Here is a 14,130-nt window from a genome sequence, read left to right as displayed (position 1 = left end):
CAGTATGCCTTGGTACATATCATGCCTTGGTATATACCATGCCTTGGTACATACTAAAATTTACAATCTTGCATATCTTCAAAATTAATGATGATTTGGTGATTATGCATGTTGTAAGATGATGAACAAATTTGCTAGCTATATGTTATAAAACTTGCATGATGATAAAACTGGAGATTATGTAATGATTTGAACTTGTATGTCTAAACACTTGATAGTTGAACTTTTCCTTTTTGTTAATGACAAAGAGGGAGAAGTATGATGTTATGCATGATTTTATTATGACATGATGCTTGGATTTTTTAATCCAAGAGTTCTATCACTATGGTATATTGATAGAGGGAGTTTAAGTTAACTCCTTCATCAATTGATTGTCATCATCAAAAAGGGGGAGATTGTTGAATCTCGGATTTTGATGATGAAACCAATTTATAATGTTTATGATTTGATCTGTGTTTTGAGTGACGTAGGAAGCTTCTATCAGGGAGAGACAATTAAGGAAGAAAGAATCATGTTGGGCCGGAATAGAACATGTCAGAAGATTGGACATCGAGCCGGAGGATCAGTCGACGTATCAAGAGAAGGCTTCAGGCCATGGGTTCGAGCATCGGGCCAAGAAGAGCGGAAATTGCGCCAAGAAAATCGAAGTTGCGAAGGTCAACTGACCGATTGGGCAATAGGCTGCTAGAGAAGACGATGCGCTGAAAAATCAGACGAAGCATCGATGAACCAATGACATGCCAGACAATATTTGATTTAAGTCTTATAATAATTGTCTAGATCGAAGTAGGTTTTAAGTGTGCAAGATTAACTACGATAGCGATCAAGGCAAAAAGCAAAATAAAGTCCCGGAGTCAAGAACGAGATTTCGTTGGGAGTTCGAAGTTCGTCGGAAGTCCGGACGTTCGTCGGAAGTTCTGTCGAAATTGATCGAGAAGTCCAGGAGCTTGCCAGAGAAGCTCGTCGAAACTCGCCAAGAAGATCATCGTGAAGTCCAGGAGCTTGCCGGGAGTCCGCTGGAACATTGCCAAGAGATCGTCGGAAGTTCACTGGAAAATCACCGGAAGCTCGTCGGAAGAAACCGGACTTATTTAGCTTAGTGTATGCCTTAAATTTTGTAGTTAGCACATAATTGGGTTAGAATTAGGCCATCTCAATTAGGGGCCAATTGTGCTCAAGGTTAGGCTGTGTTAGGCCAAGTGAAATGCCCAAACAGTGACTCAACAGGTGGAACCGTCATGACACAGTCTCCGAGATTGTGTCAGGTGGTGGTACCACCGATCTGGGCGATGGTACCGCCCAATGTCAATGCTGCAGGCGAGAAGGGGGAAACCCAGGATGAGACCTTTTTAGGCTCCAAGTTTGAATCAACTTGAGGCCTATAAATACCCCTCTCATCCCTGGTTAACATACACAAGAATTGAATGAAAAAAAATAGAAAAACTCTGTTGTCTTGTGAGAACTCCTCTAAAAGCTCTAAGTGTTAGTATAGTTTTAAAGAGGGTGTAAAGGTTATCACCTAAACTTGTGAAAAAGAGAAGAGGGTTGTAAAAGGGTAGTTGATCTTCGCCCGTTGAAAGAAGATCGTTAGTGGATGCCGGTAGCCTTGACGGAAGAGGAATCGGTGGAGTGGATATAGGTCACGACGACCGAACCACTATAAACAGGTTTGCATTTCTATTCTTGCTATTTACTTTCACTGTAAACCGTTTACTTGCTTTACTTCCATTACACTCTTCTGTATGCTTTCAAGTTAAATACATTTCCGAGATCAATTTTTATCGTACGAAAAATTTCAAACCGACGTGATTTATCCGCTGCACTAATTCACCCTCTCCCCCCCCCCTTCTTAGTACCACTCTTGATCCTAACAGATACACCTGTACGGACTGAAATTGCAAACCTTGCATGAAAATAATCAAACACATAAACACCATGATAAGAAGCAAGAACAATTGGCTAAATGCCTAACAACCTATATTTAAATTCAAACCTAAATTGTTCAATCTAAAGTGCTCAAAAAGATGTAGTCACATAATGACTTTTTATAGCACTAGAATTCTTCTTTACCATATTTGTTAAAATTATTAATAATACTCTATCCACTTTATGGTTTTGTGCTATATAAAAGGAAATTAAAAAATGTAAAATTATCTGCCAATAATAAAAAAAATTCAATTTTTGAAAGTGATGACCTAAAAAATATGACCAGTATTCCACTTTACAGCAGGTGATATTCTGTGGAGCTGCCTGCTCATACCCTTAAAGAAGCAAATGCCGTAGAAATACGTGTGGCCATTGTATTCAAGCAGTCATTGTACATGTGAGAGCCTTCCGCATTCTCCCCAAGTAGTTCCTCCATAGCCCTCTCATGGTCGGTTATAAAGCCCTAAATGACAAAACTCAAAATGATTAGATTCAAGATGAATTATTCTGAAATCTAAACTGGGAAACAGAAGAAAGAAAAAATTAATCAGTGTAACAGACCATTTGATACAACTGAAAATCAGAACATATATTAAAGAAATTATAAGAAAACAATACCTGACTATCAATAGCAAAATATTCCAAATTCATCTGCAAAAATTGTTCAAAAGAAGAAAAGAACAATGAAACATAAGTTTCGGTATATGTTCAAAAAATTAATTAGAAAAAAGTCAGCTCAATAGTCTAAGATGAGCTTGTTGATGAGGTAGAATGAGTAAAAGAATTAAGCTCAACCTCACTTAAACCACCAATGCGGGGTAAGACGCTTGTGTCCTTCTTGATATGTGCCACTAACTCTTTATTTACGGGTGAACTGAAAAATACATATGCTCTGGAACAAAATGCATAAAAGTAACTATTAAACTGAGAAAATAAGGTTAGGCCTACTATAACCGAGTTAGGTTGCATATAGAATTCACACATACTTTTTGTACAAGGGTGATTTCCCAGACATGTCAGACAAGAACATGACCACACTGCACGAAACCAACACACTTCTTAGAGGCACTAGATAACACAAAAATCTGAAATAAATCACAGTAGGCATCAAGATTTCATCATGTAAACTGGAGAACACATGCCACATGAGCACAACATAACAGTATGCAATCATGAAACAATGAAAAACATACCGCCCATCAGAGCATACAATGAAAAAGAGGATTTGCTTCTATTATCTAAACTGTACTGATATTTACAAACCCTTAAAAACACATCCTAGAATTCAAATAAAGGTAAGGTTCACTGCTGTGCCCCTACCTGGACAACAAAATTAAATTGGCATATTCCTAAAGCTTTTCTTAGCTCAGCTTTCTTTTCTTCATGGTTTAAATTATAAGGTGTAAAATTGGCACATTACTTGGAGTCTCTTTTGAGGTGTCAAATAGGTACTAGTCCTCTTTTCACTCCTGGTGGATATATTCCATTTCCCTTCCTGTTCACTCCTCTTTTCACTTTCAGGTCCAGCCATTACTATCCATAAATTTGTTCATATTTCAGTAACCCTAGATTTAGGGAAAAAAATATTCATCAACAGGTACAATATATTCCATACCCATGCAAGTACAGAATTCCAGCTTCGAGTATAACCTAGACTAGAATTAACCATTTCAAATTTCCTTATGAATGGAAGTACAAGATCATATATTAGGAGAGCAAAGTTATTCCTGTCATACAGAATGAAAGAGGAAAAAGTACAAAAGATATCAATGTAAAGAATATACTTTTCTTTTGTTGGCTGGATGAAATATACAGCATCCATGGATGGCAATGGCTGCCTTCGCTTGTATATGTCTTCAACCACTGCAAGAAATTTTTTAGCAGTAAAATACGTACATGTAACCAGATCAAATCATGGGAAAATAAGAAGAAAGATAAAATGATGTTCATAGAGATAGCTCAGAAAGCACAAAATGCCAAAGCCGTCAAATTGTCCAATTAGAAAGCAAACAGAAAGAGAAAAGGTTTAGAATGGAGAGTTTTGAGGAGGGCTCCAAGAGACAGTTATCAAGCCCAATATTTTTGAAATATCCATCCATTGACCAAGATATTCTCAAGAGTTTTGAACAATAGTTTATAAGTACCTGAGAGTTTACCTCTCCCCAGTAAATAAGAAATGAACCAATGAGTAAGAACATTGAATATTTTCTCTAAGGCTACCTCTTAGCTTATATCAAGCTTTTGACTTACCATTATTCTTGAGCTTAAGCTTGCCCATCTTTTTCCTTCATGCCCTCATCATATTATACAGGAGCTCTACCATATTCTTTAATTGTTTCAACCTTTTTAACTCTTTTATGATATATAGTTTCTGTGTCATTCAGAAAATTTGTCTCAAAAGGACAAGCTTCTTTAGGATTTTGTGAGGAACTTGCTCCTAATCCAGAAAAAGAATTTGCCCTTCAGTTCCACCCACAAAAAAGATCTTCAAAGGGTGTTTATATTTTAGCTTTGTCTGTGAAGTTGAGCATGACTAGTGGATATACAGAGGATCTTAAGGATAACAGGATGCTTATAATGGTAAATTGAACCATTGTTAATTATTTGCATTATCACTCTTTAACTCTGCTATCACAATTTTAACTTTAGTTGTGATTATTTTGTACACATGAATGAAACTCAAGTTTTATTATCTCCATGGTCTCAAGAATCTCCCTAGTTTTAGGTTTTAATTAGGTAAACTCATTCACCTCCTTGCTAGGGCTGCCATGATGATAATGTGGTCTTCATCTACCAGCACATATAATTCGGATCAACTCACCACAATTTACAAGTGCACTTCTAGCCTTCCTTTTCAAATTGCTTTAACAACACCAAATATTAATCACAAAGTTATCCTTCTATTGAAAGTGACATTTCTTAATTGCCCAACAATATCTTAATTACTACCCTTCCCATCCATTTTGAACATCAGTAACCTTTCCAATCCATATTTTAGTTTGAACTCCCCTCATTCACCTTCACAAGCTTTCTTGGTTATTTCATTGGGATCAAGCTTGGATCTCAAGAAAGCTTAGCATATTTCTTACCAAATCATATCCCTTGCTTTGTGCTTAGTTTTCTTTTAAATGACATGACTTATGCTTATTTCTCTAGATTTATGCCTTGCATTTCTTGTTCATTTGAGGTCAGATCTACTGCTTCTAGCATAGATCCATGTAAATCCAGACATGGACTTTGAGGACCAAGTATAACAGGTCCCAGTTTGCTATATCAAAGGCCCCATACTGCCTTGGCCGTTAAGCAAGTGCCTCAGCAGTGAACAAGTTGTAGGATGCTTGAGCTGTACTTTCCCAGCCTAATAGTATATATGCTTATACAATCATTAATGTTCATATATATGTGCATACATGTTCAGTAATAAAAGATCAAAAGTACACGTCCAATATAACAACATCTATACATGTATCATAATTTTATTTCTTTATTTTTGCTAATATTGCTTTTGCTGGCTGTAAAATATCTTTCAAGGTTTGAAAATCAGTTTGACACAAATGGCCAATTTAAGTTAAAATTTTAATTTTCTAAAATTTAAGAGGAAAATCTCCCAAAGCATTTGCATGATATAACTTAAAAATGTTATTTTCTTCTCAAGCTTGTAGACTTGGCTAACAGTTGGGCTTAAAGATAGGACCATTTCTTTGAAGTCACCTAAGCTATTATACAAATATGATTTTAAATACATGAACAAGAATGAGAATCATATTTTTAAAAAGAAATGCATGCTATAAACTTACAAGAAACTCCTTCCTCTGTAATGTCTGCCATCTTGCAAGAGTGTGAAATTACTTTAACGGTAATTTTGTCCATAATAAGTACCTACAAGAAATTTTAAAAAACAACTAAATTTTATAAGTTATTAATAAATGATGAAAATTCTAGCACCAAATTGACATTTTTCATTATTTGCCTGAAAAGCTTTTTATGCATAATTGCATATCACCTGAAGGATTTCATAATTTTAGATATTTTAGTAGAAAAAATTGTAAAAAATGTTTCTCTTGTATTTGTGTCATCAATTACAAAGATGACTTCATAAAGAATATACAAATACTAGCAATTTTAAATGCTCGCCTCAGCCTATATTGATCTAGAAAAGACATCCTTGAGTTCTCTAAAGTATCCGTCCATACAAATAATGATGAATATATATATGGTGTCCAATAGGGACTTTTTTTAAAGTAAGAAAAGTAATTTTTCTCACGAATAGGAGGACATAGGAAGGTAGCCAGCAGTGGATGATGTTAGATCAGAACTTCCACTTACACAAAAATCCACTGTAGACCCCAGCTCTACAACTAAATAGTGTATAATTTCATCATGAATCTCTAAAATTAGTACTTGTTAATGCAATAAATTTCAACCCAGGTTACAAGAAGTACGAATTAATCAGATTCCAACCCTAAATATATCTAAACAGCAGTATGAATTCAAGAACAGGCAGAGATAACTATATCATGCCTTGAGCACTCACTCATAAACACACTGAAGGCCCCAGCTCCACAGATGAATACTTGAATAGTGTATAATTTCATCATGAATCTCCAAATATGTACTTATTAAATTAATAAATTTCAGTCCAGGTTACAAGAAGTACCTATTAATTAGGTTCTGGCCCTAAATATTTCTAAACAGCAGTAGGACTTCAAGGACAGGCAGACAGAACCATATCACACCTAGAAAGGAAAGAACTTGTACCAAGGCTTGTTCACTTTGCTACCAAAATGCCTATTTAATAAAAAGCAGAAAACTAAGATCCAAGAGCATTCAACAATCCAGAGAAAGTAGACAAACCAGAGACTGTTAAGGTACTGGACCTTAAAACAAAGAGCATCTGGCAGCTTTTAGAAGGGTAGAAAATAATTCGCTCCAGGTCAAAATCAGGAAAAGAAGAAAATTTACATAGTCGAACTTCCTGGCTCTCAAGAGATGCAAATCAAAATTGCAATCACCCGATTTTTCTTTGAAGTAAATTCAGGACAAACCCAAATGGCTTAAATCAACGTTTCACAGTCCCTAGCCCGACCAGGATGAGTCTGGTACATGCCAGCATGCTGGTATGTCAGTGTAACGGTTAGCATGGACCAAAGAGAGAGGAAGAGAAGAGAGGAGGATTACAACATGGAGGAGGAGGATAGAGAGGATGAACAGGAGGACGATAAGTAGAGGAGGAGGAGGAAGAAGAAATGAAGGAAAGGAGAACACAGAGAATGTGGCAGTGGTGCCAACATGATGAGGTCAATAAGGCGGTTGGCAGTGACGGAGATGGAGGTTGTGCCATCAGAGGTGACGGAAAGAGAGAGAAGTCCCTGTTGAAGTGAAAAAAAGAATTTCACTATCTAAAAGAGCCAACGGCTGTTGCTAAAAAAAGAACATAAGAAACACCTATTTCAAACCTGACTGAACCGGTCCACATGATGGAACCAAATTGGACCGATAAATATCAGTTAGTACATACTGGTCCAACTGGTTTTTTAAATCGTAGCTTAAATCTTAAGTAACCCTTCAGTCAAAACCCTTGTTCATGTCCTTATAACCAGTATGATCAACACACAGTCCAAGCACAAAAGCAAAAGTTCATATTTGTCATAATGAAATACACCCTTCAAGTCTGACAGTTTTGATCAAGCATGGAAGTACAATGGAGCAAGAAAACTCATGAAGCTTTTGTGGCATGAAAAACAAATCAACAAAAGTGCCTCACATATTATACAAATTTACTCAAAGAAATTATAAAATTATCTCATTGCTATGGAATTGAACCTACAAAAGATACCGTTAGAAACACATTCTCACTACAATGACACAGTTATCTTAAACTTTTGAAATAGTACTTGAATTCATGATCAGCTTAAAGCAAGAGTGAACAAATTAAACCAAGAGGTAACAACAAGAATAAAAGGGAAACCAAAAGGATGAAAGCCCCAGAACTGTTAGAAAAAAACACTACAATGATTGCTTAAACTTGGAAGTAAACATGGAATATGCACTGTGCTGATCATCCATGAACCAAAGTACCACAGAAGGTGAAGTGGGAAAGCCTGCTTATGCTCACCTTCATCTGCAACTTTGGTTTTCTTAAACAAGGAGATTAACAGTCTAATACTATGAAAAGTTAAGGCAAGACTGCAAACCATATTTTTTCTTTATATCGAGTTATCAAGAAGGTTACACAACAAGGATGGTCAGTGCAAAGAAAATCTTCCTAATGTAATGTCTGGGGAGGGTCAACATGCACAACCTTGTCCCTGAATATGGAGAGGTTGTTTCCATGACTCATATCTAGTCACCCAGGTTATGGAACAATTCAGTTCAAAAGAATGTCTTGCAATACTAAGGACTGAAGTCCAAAGATTATCCTTATACTTTAATTATAATATTTATCTTAGATGCCTATAAGTTACAAAGTGCTTCTTCCCTTAACTGATAAATCGAAATTCTTGAAGAGCTCTCCAGACAGTCTACTGTAATAGGTGAATCCTAACATCTCTCTCTCTCTCTCTCTCTCTCTCTCTCTCTCTCTCTCTCTCTCTCTCACACACACACACACACACACACTTCTAGTTAAAACTCTGTATTATTACCTTCTTGTTGAGTAACCATATAAATGAACATTAAATTTAGCTTAGTAGAAGAGGATCTTTTCTAGTTGTTTCTCAAGATTCAGCTCAAAGAGAAATTTTCTTGTCCACATCAGTGAACAACAATGTGTATAAAAAAGACAAAATTTGGTGTACCTTCCAGACATCCAAAATGATAATTGGATAAGTCAAAAGAGGATAGCCATTGTAAGAAGCAACGTTTGAAGATCTGTAAACTAGATATCCACCAACAATCACAAAAGTCAAGCATAAGGTGCAGACACACATACACACAAGAACCAGATATTGACAAATCTTCCCAGTATGTAGATTGGAAAGAGAGTCAAAGGTCTCTCTCTTTCTAGCAAGTACCGAAAAGCCAAGAAGCTAAATATATTGTTCCAACTTCCAAAATATAAGTACTTAAAGATAATCTAAAGTCAATATCCCAAACAAGTTGATGGACATTGAAAAGCCAACACTTTTTATGAAAAATGAATATAGAAAAAAAAGAATTAAGTAAAAAGAAATTCATGCTGCTTGGTACCTTCCATGTTGATTTCGAGTCCTTTGCCCTAGTAGATTGAAGCATTTCACATAATAAACCTAAAAGAGTCAAAACAAAGAGGGAGAATTGAAAAATATTAATGATATATCAAATGGAACATGGCTAAAAACATGCCCCAAGTTAACATATGTAATTCATGAAGCACTAAAAATATAAGTTCAACTGAAAACTTGGAAATACAGCTAGCAAAAATCCAACAAAATAAAAAGGACAAGCTCTCAAACATGAGTAACGTCTTACCGCAAAACTGAGTGGCATATGTGGGCAGATAAGGAAGTTGTGGGTGTTGACTATATTCAACATTTGAAAAAGATCATCAGGTTTCAGAAACCATATAGCCTCTTGTATGTGCACATAAGTTGTTAAAATGAATGACACTTATGATGTCCTAACCAATTTGGACCCCTAATTGCCCTTATTAGTTTATCAAACCAACTGATCCAATTGATTGTTTGATCATATGATCAGGCCTAAACCAACTGGATTCGTTATAATGTTCTCGTGATGTTTAACAAAGCATGGCTGACTCAAATGCAACCCCAGCCTGAGTCAATCAGGCAAAGGTCAAGCCAGATTCAGAAGATCTGGACCCATAGGACTTTCAATTACCTTGAGATGCATTCAATGCGGCTGTGTTGATTCAGAAGGCTCTAATGGATGAACAATGGCCTCAAGAAGAAGTATTTAATGAGAAACACACAGGCATCCAGTAGCAATATTTCAAGATGCTGTTGAATTATGTAGATCCAAGTTAACCCATTTGGGCACTAATAGCCCTATAAATATAGATGGAAGCAAACCTACGATATTATGTATGGATATTTATTGCATAATAAAGCTGGTGAATTTAGAAATAGTTGTTAGTATTTGCTCTTGGGAGACCTATCCTTTTCCTCAGAATGAAGAACCCTGATAAGATGGTCATATCTTATCATCTTGAGTTGGATGTAGAATTCTGTTTGAATCCACAAACAGCGAACTTGTGATTATCTATTATGAACTTATAATCTAATTAATTAATTAGAATCTTGATTGCTGTCAACTTTATTTTTCAGACGAAGTCCAAAAAAATTTTATTATTATTCTTCTTGGCTTTTTTCTTCTCCTCCCTCTTGTTATTCTTCTCTTTAGACAGTAAAATTGGTTAAATTTGCTAAATCCAACATAATCAGGATAAACTCTAGTTGCTTCTCTTTAATTTCTAACCATATGATCAAGAGTGATGTTAATAAAGATCAGGTATATCGTATCAGAATCAAGTAATACACTGAACTTTGGCCTTACTTTTTAAGGAGAAAAGATTACCATTTGTCCATATCAAAAAAGCTTAAAGGTTCTATTACATAAAAGAATTGCAAGTCTAGCGCAACAAAGTTGGCTCATTATAAAAATACGATACAACTATATTATTCAACATATGAAAGGGCATAAATAAATTACTGCAAATGCTATGTCATATGTTCAAGAAGATTTTGCTGTCATATAAAGTCCTACTCCCCCATCTCTCATTGACAGAATCAAGAATTGGATAAAAACCTTTACTATTAGCAGATAAAAGATCAAAAACAAGTTGGCTGTCAACCAGATGGAGAATATGAATCTTGTTTGGATAAAGATAGAATTATTTTGGGGTCCATGTCACTTAAAAGAGAATTTTTCATGGGCTTATATGCATTTCCTAAAACTCTGTCATTCAGCTTTCTATAACACTATGAAGCATGGGACTCACTTGGCAAGGTTTGTAAGAAGAATTGAAATTTTGGTAAAAGAAAATTTCCCCAGAATAATTGGGTGGAACAATGTGATATTGGTCATTGGAAAAAATCTGAAAATATGCTACTTCTAGGGTTCCTAGTTCCTACAACCAATTCTAATTTCTTACAGTTTACATAGCAACATTTCAATTAATTAGAGGATTGAACTTTCTTTATCAGAATCAATAATTCAAGTGGTTGTTAATTGACTGGGCAAAAAGAGGTATTGTCTTGCTATGTCTCATACTTAACTAACAATGTAGATTGATTCTGGTACGACACATCCAATCCATATCAACATCTTACAAGACAACTTGATTTGACCTTTTTTTGCCATAATAGATTTAGCTTAATTTATTTGAGATTGGTCAATTTTTGCTGATTTGACAATCACAAAAGAAGGAAAAAACAATGGAAGGAGCAGGGGAAGGAAAATAGAGAAATTAAGATGAATAATATACAAAAAGATAAAGATTGACTACAGTCACAGAGAAGGGACAAGGAGTGGAAAGGAAAGGACAGTCTAACCTCTAAAAGAACAGGAATGTTATCATTGAGAAGGGAGATATTATGGGAACCAGATTTGATGTCAATGAAAGGAAAGCTCTCTTTAATGAAGTTTCTTTTTATTTGCTTTTGTATTACATTACGCTCGCTATGCATGGTGATTAAAGAAGCACTAGGGTCATGGAGGGGCTCATCACTATTTCAACATATTTTAGGTTTTTTTAAATCACATACATTATTTACTATAATAATATCTTTACAATGATATTTATTGTTTCAATGAATGAATAAGTTATTTTATTAGTAACAAAACTCTGTTACTTTTAATCGTCATCTTATATATGGTTCTTTTATATTAAATTATTTCTTAAATTCATATGATTTACAAAAATATTAGATATTTTATAAAATATGAAGGTAACTATTTTATCATGTAAAAATTTTACTATTCATAAATTTTTAGATATTTTGTCTAGCGAACCTGGACCTGCAAATTTGATCTGGTCGATCTTTCAATACCAATTATATCATTCTTAGTTGATCGTAATCTTAATATTGATCTTGCACATATTATTCCATACACAGCACAACCACAATCATTGGTGAATTGTTATGTGAAAATGTGTTTAAGCTTTATGGAATGCTTAGAAAATATCATTTCAAGCAGAAACAAAGTATTCATAAATAATTTGTGAATAGTGTTGTCTGTGTTGCAGGGAGATAAACTGCGATTGAGCTCATCTTACCATCCACCAACCAGTAGCCTCTGCTTTGAAATGAGGAATTTGCTCTGTCTATTTCCTGATTCATGCTTTCAATCTGAACAAAAGGTTATTTTCCTCCCCATACAAAGGACAAGAGATCTGGGTTTTTTTATGATCCTTTCACCCTCCCTTTTCTTGGTTTAGTCTTACCTGGCATATAATGGCTACTGAAACTTAAGGATGACTCCTTCTGTGGGCCCATGCGTAGCCTGTGCAACCCTAGGGTGCTGCAAGGGCTAGGAGAAACTCCGAAGGCTAAAATATTACTCAACAGGCTTCCTACCCTTGATTACCTTTGTACTATAAGGGCAGCTAATAAAGCATTGTCCTAAGCTTAATATTGACAGCCAATACTTGCATCACCTTTCTTTATTTAAACATTTAATACAAACTTGAGCTGAGCTCATTTCATAATCCTCCTCATACGATCTGTCACGCTCTTGGACCAATTTATCATCAAATGACAAAAATTTACTATTTCTGCAACTTCAACATATAGCTTTGTCAAGCTTGCACCTTATATTTATCCTAGAAATCAAGGTATTCATAAGAAACAACCTTTGCTTGCAGGGATAAAACTAAATACATAGATCCTCCCTGCATTGGCAGGAGACGTGTGCATCAATCAAACAGTCGAAAAAAGTTACGAATCCTGTGAACGTCGACGGAGACAATTGTGATACCTTCACATCTCAATTTCAAATAAAGATATAAAACGATAGGAAAGGGTCAAACCTGCTCACAAACTCTAACATCCCAACTTATTTAGAAAACCTAAGATGACCGACTGACACAGGCTCACGTACGATAAAAGAAGGCACCGAGTGTTTTATTAGCAACTTCTCCATTTCTAATCAAAATATCTCGCGCAAATCAAACAATAACAAGAAAGCATGCCCATCAAACACAGAAAGAACAAACAACCTAAGCAATTGCCCGTCACCACAACACAACACAACAATCGGAAAAAGTTTGGAAAGGACGTACGGTCTCGGGTGACATGGCGGAAGTTCTTGTAGTCCCCGCCCTGCGACGACAAATCGGAGTCGGAGAACGACATCGCCGCTAAGATGATATCGGGAAGCGTCCAGCTCCGATTCGGTTGGGGGGCTGCAGAGTTCCGCGATCCCAAGGGGGTGGGTTGACCGCCGAGCCTAAGCCGCGGTACCGCTGCTTGGACAAAGGACGAGGGCGACGATCGAATCGTGGCGTGCGTTGGGAGGGGGAGGAGGAAGAAGGACGCACCGCGGGTTAGACCGAAGAGGAGGGCGAACAACGAAGCTTCGCGTGCGTAGGGAGGGGGAGGAGGAAGAAGGACGCACCGCAGGCAAGACCGAAGAGGAAGGCGAACAACGAAGCTTCGCGTGCGTCGGGAGGGAAAGGGGATTGGAACGCGGACGGGCAGAAAAAGTAAGAGTTGGGTTGGCGACATATTCATACGGAGGGGCCCAGTGTATGGAAAACGCCGTTTTGTGGGTCCGTGGCAAGAGATCGTGACCGTCGCTTCTTCGGTTCGTTGGTTAGTTCACAGGACGGGGAATATCCAAATCGGCCGTACCGGCCTCGGAGAGATCGGCCTTGATGCCTTTTAACTGCTTGCCAATCGGGGGCCCATCGCAGGACCGCGATTACAACGACTCTATTGTAGTCTGCAGCCTCGGCACCACGTGTGGTCAGGGACGCGCTCCGTCACCGCTTCAGTCACGTGACTCGTCACATGCACACAATATCCCTTTGATTTGATTAAAAAAAAACCATCTTAATCATTTATTTTTCGCAACATGTTATCCTCTTGGCCGGGTAAAAGAACCACTCACGGATTAGACGGAATCAAATGTTGATTTGTTGGTTTAGCCACCTATCTCTCCGTTTGTTTTGTGAAACGGTCAGCCTCTTTTTTGTATGTTTTTTCTCTTATTTATTATAAATAATGAATATACTGTACGATGAGTCAATCTATACTTGTTGTA

General features: G+C 36.6%; 1 protein-coding gene across 1 annotated transcript in view; it reads right to left on the bottom strand.

Moving 5' to 3' along the window:
- The window catches only part of LOC103991984 (SNARE-interacting protein KEULE), a 39,735-nt gene extending 26,166 nt beyond the window's left edge, over nt 1–13,569 (bottom strand). Inside the window, exons 1-8 of the mRNA XM_009411534.3 lie at nt 13,148–13,569; nt 9,115–9,173; nt 5,724–5,805; nt 3,711–3,789; nt 2,913–2,963; nt 2,722–2,818; nt 2,545–2,577; nt 2,261–2,389 (exon numbers count right to left, since the gene is read on the bottom strand). Coding sequence (XP_009409809.2) covers nt 2,261–2,389; nt 2,545–2,577; nt 2,722–2,818; nt 2,913–2,963; nt 3,711–3,789; nt 5,724–5,805; nt 9,115–9,173; nt 13,148–13,220 — 603 coding nt within the window. The 5' untranslated portion in view covers nt 13,221–13,569. The remainder of the gene's footprint in view (nt 1–2,260; nt 2,390–2,544; nt 2,578–2,721; nt 2,819–2,912; nt 2,964–3,710; nt 3,790–5,723; nt 5,806–9,114; nt 9,174–13,147) is intronic.
- Nucleotides 13,570–14,130: the final 561 nt, after the last annotated feature.

The sequence above is a fragment of the Musa acuminata genome, chromosome BXJ2-7 (genome assembly GCF_036884655.1).
Source record: "Musa acuminata AAA Group cultivar baxijiao chromosome BXJ2-7, Cavendish_Baxijiao_AAA, whole genome shotgun sequence".
In the NCBI taxonomy this organism is placed as follows: domain Eukaryota; kingdom Viridiplantae; phylum Streptophyta; class Magnoliopsida; order Zingiberales; family Musaceae; genus Musa; species Musa acuminata.
Note: the sequence above shows the minus strand (reverse complement) of the source record. Positions and strands in the feature narration are given on the sequence as shown.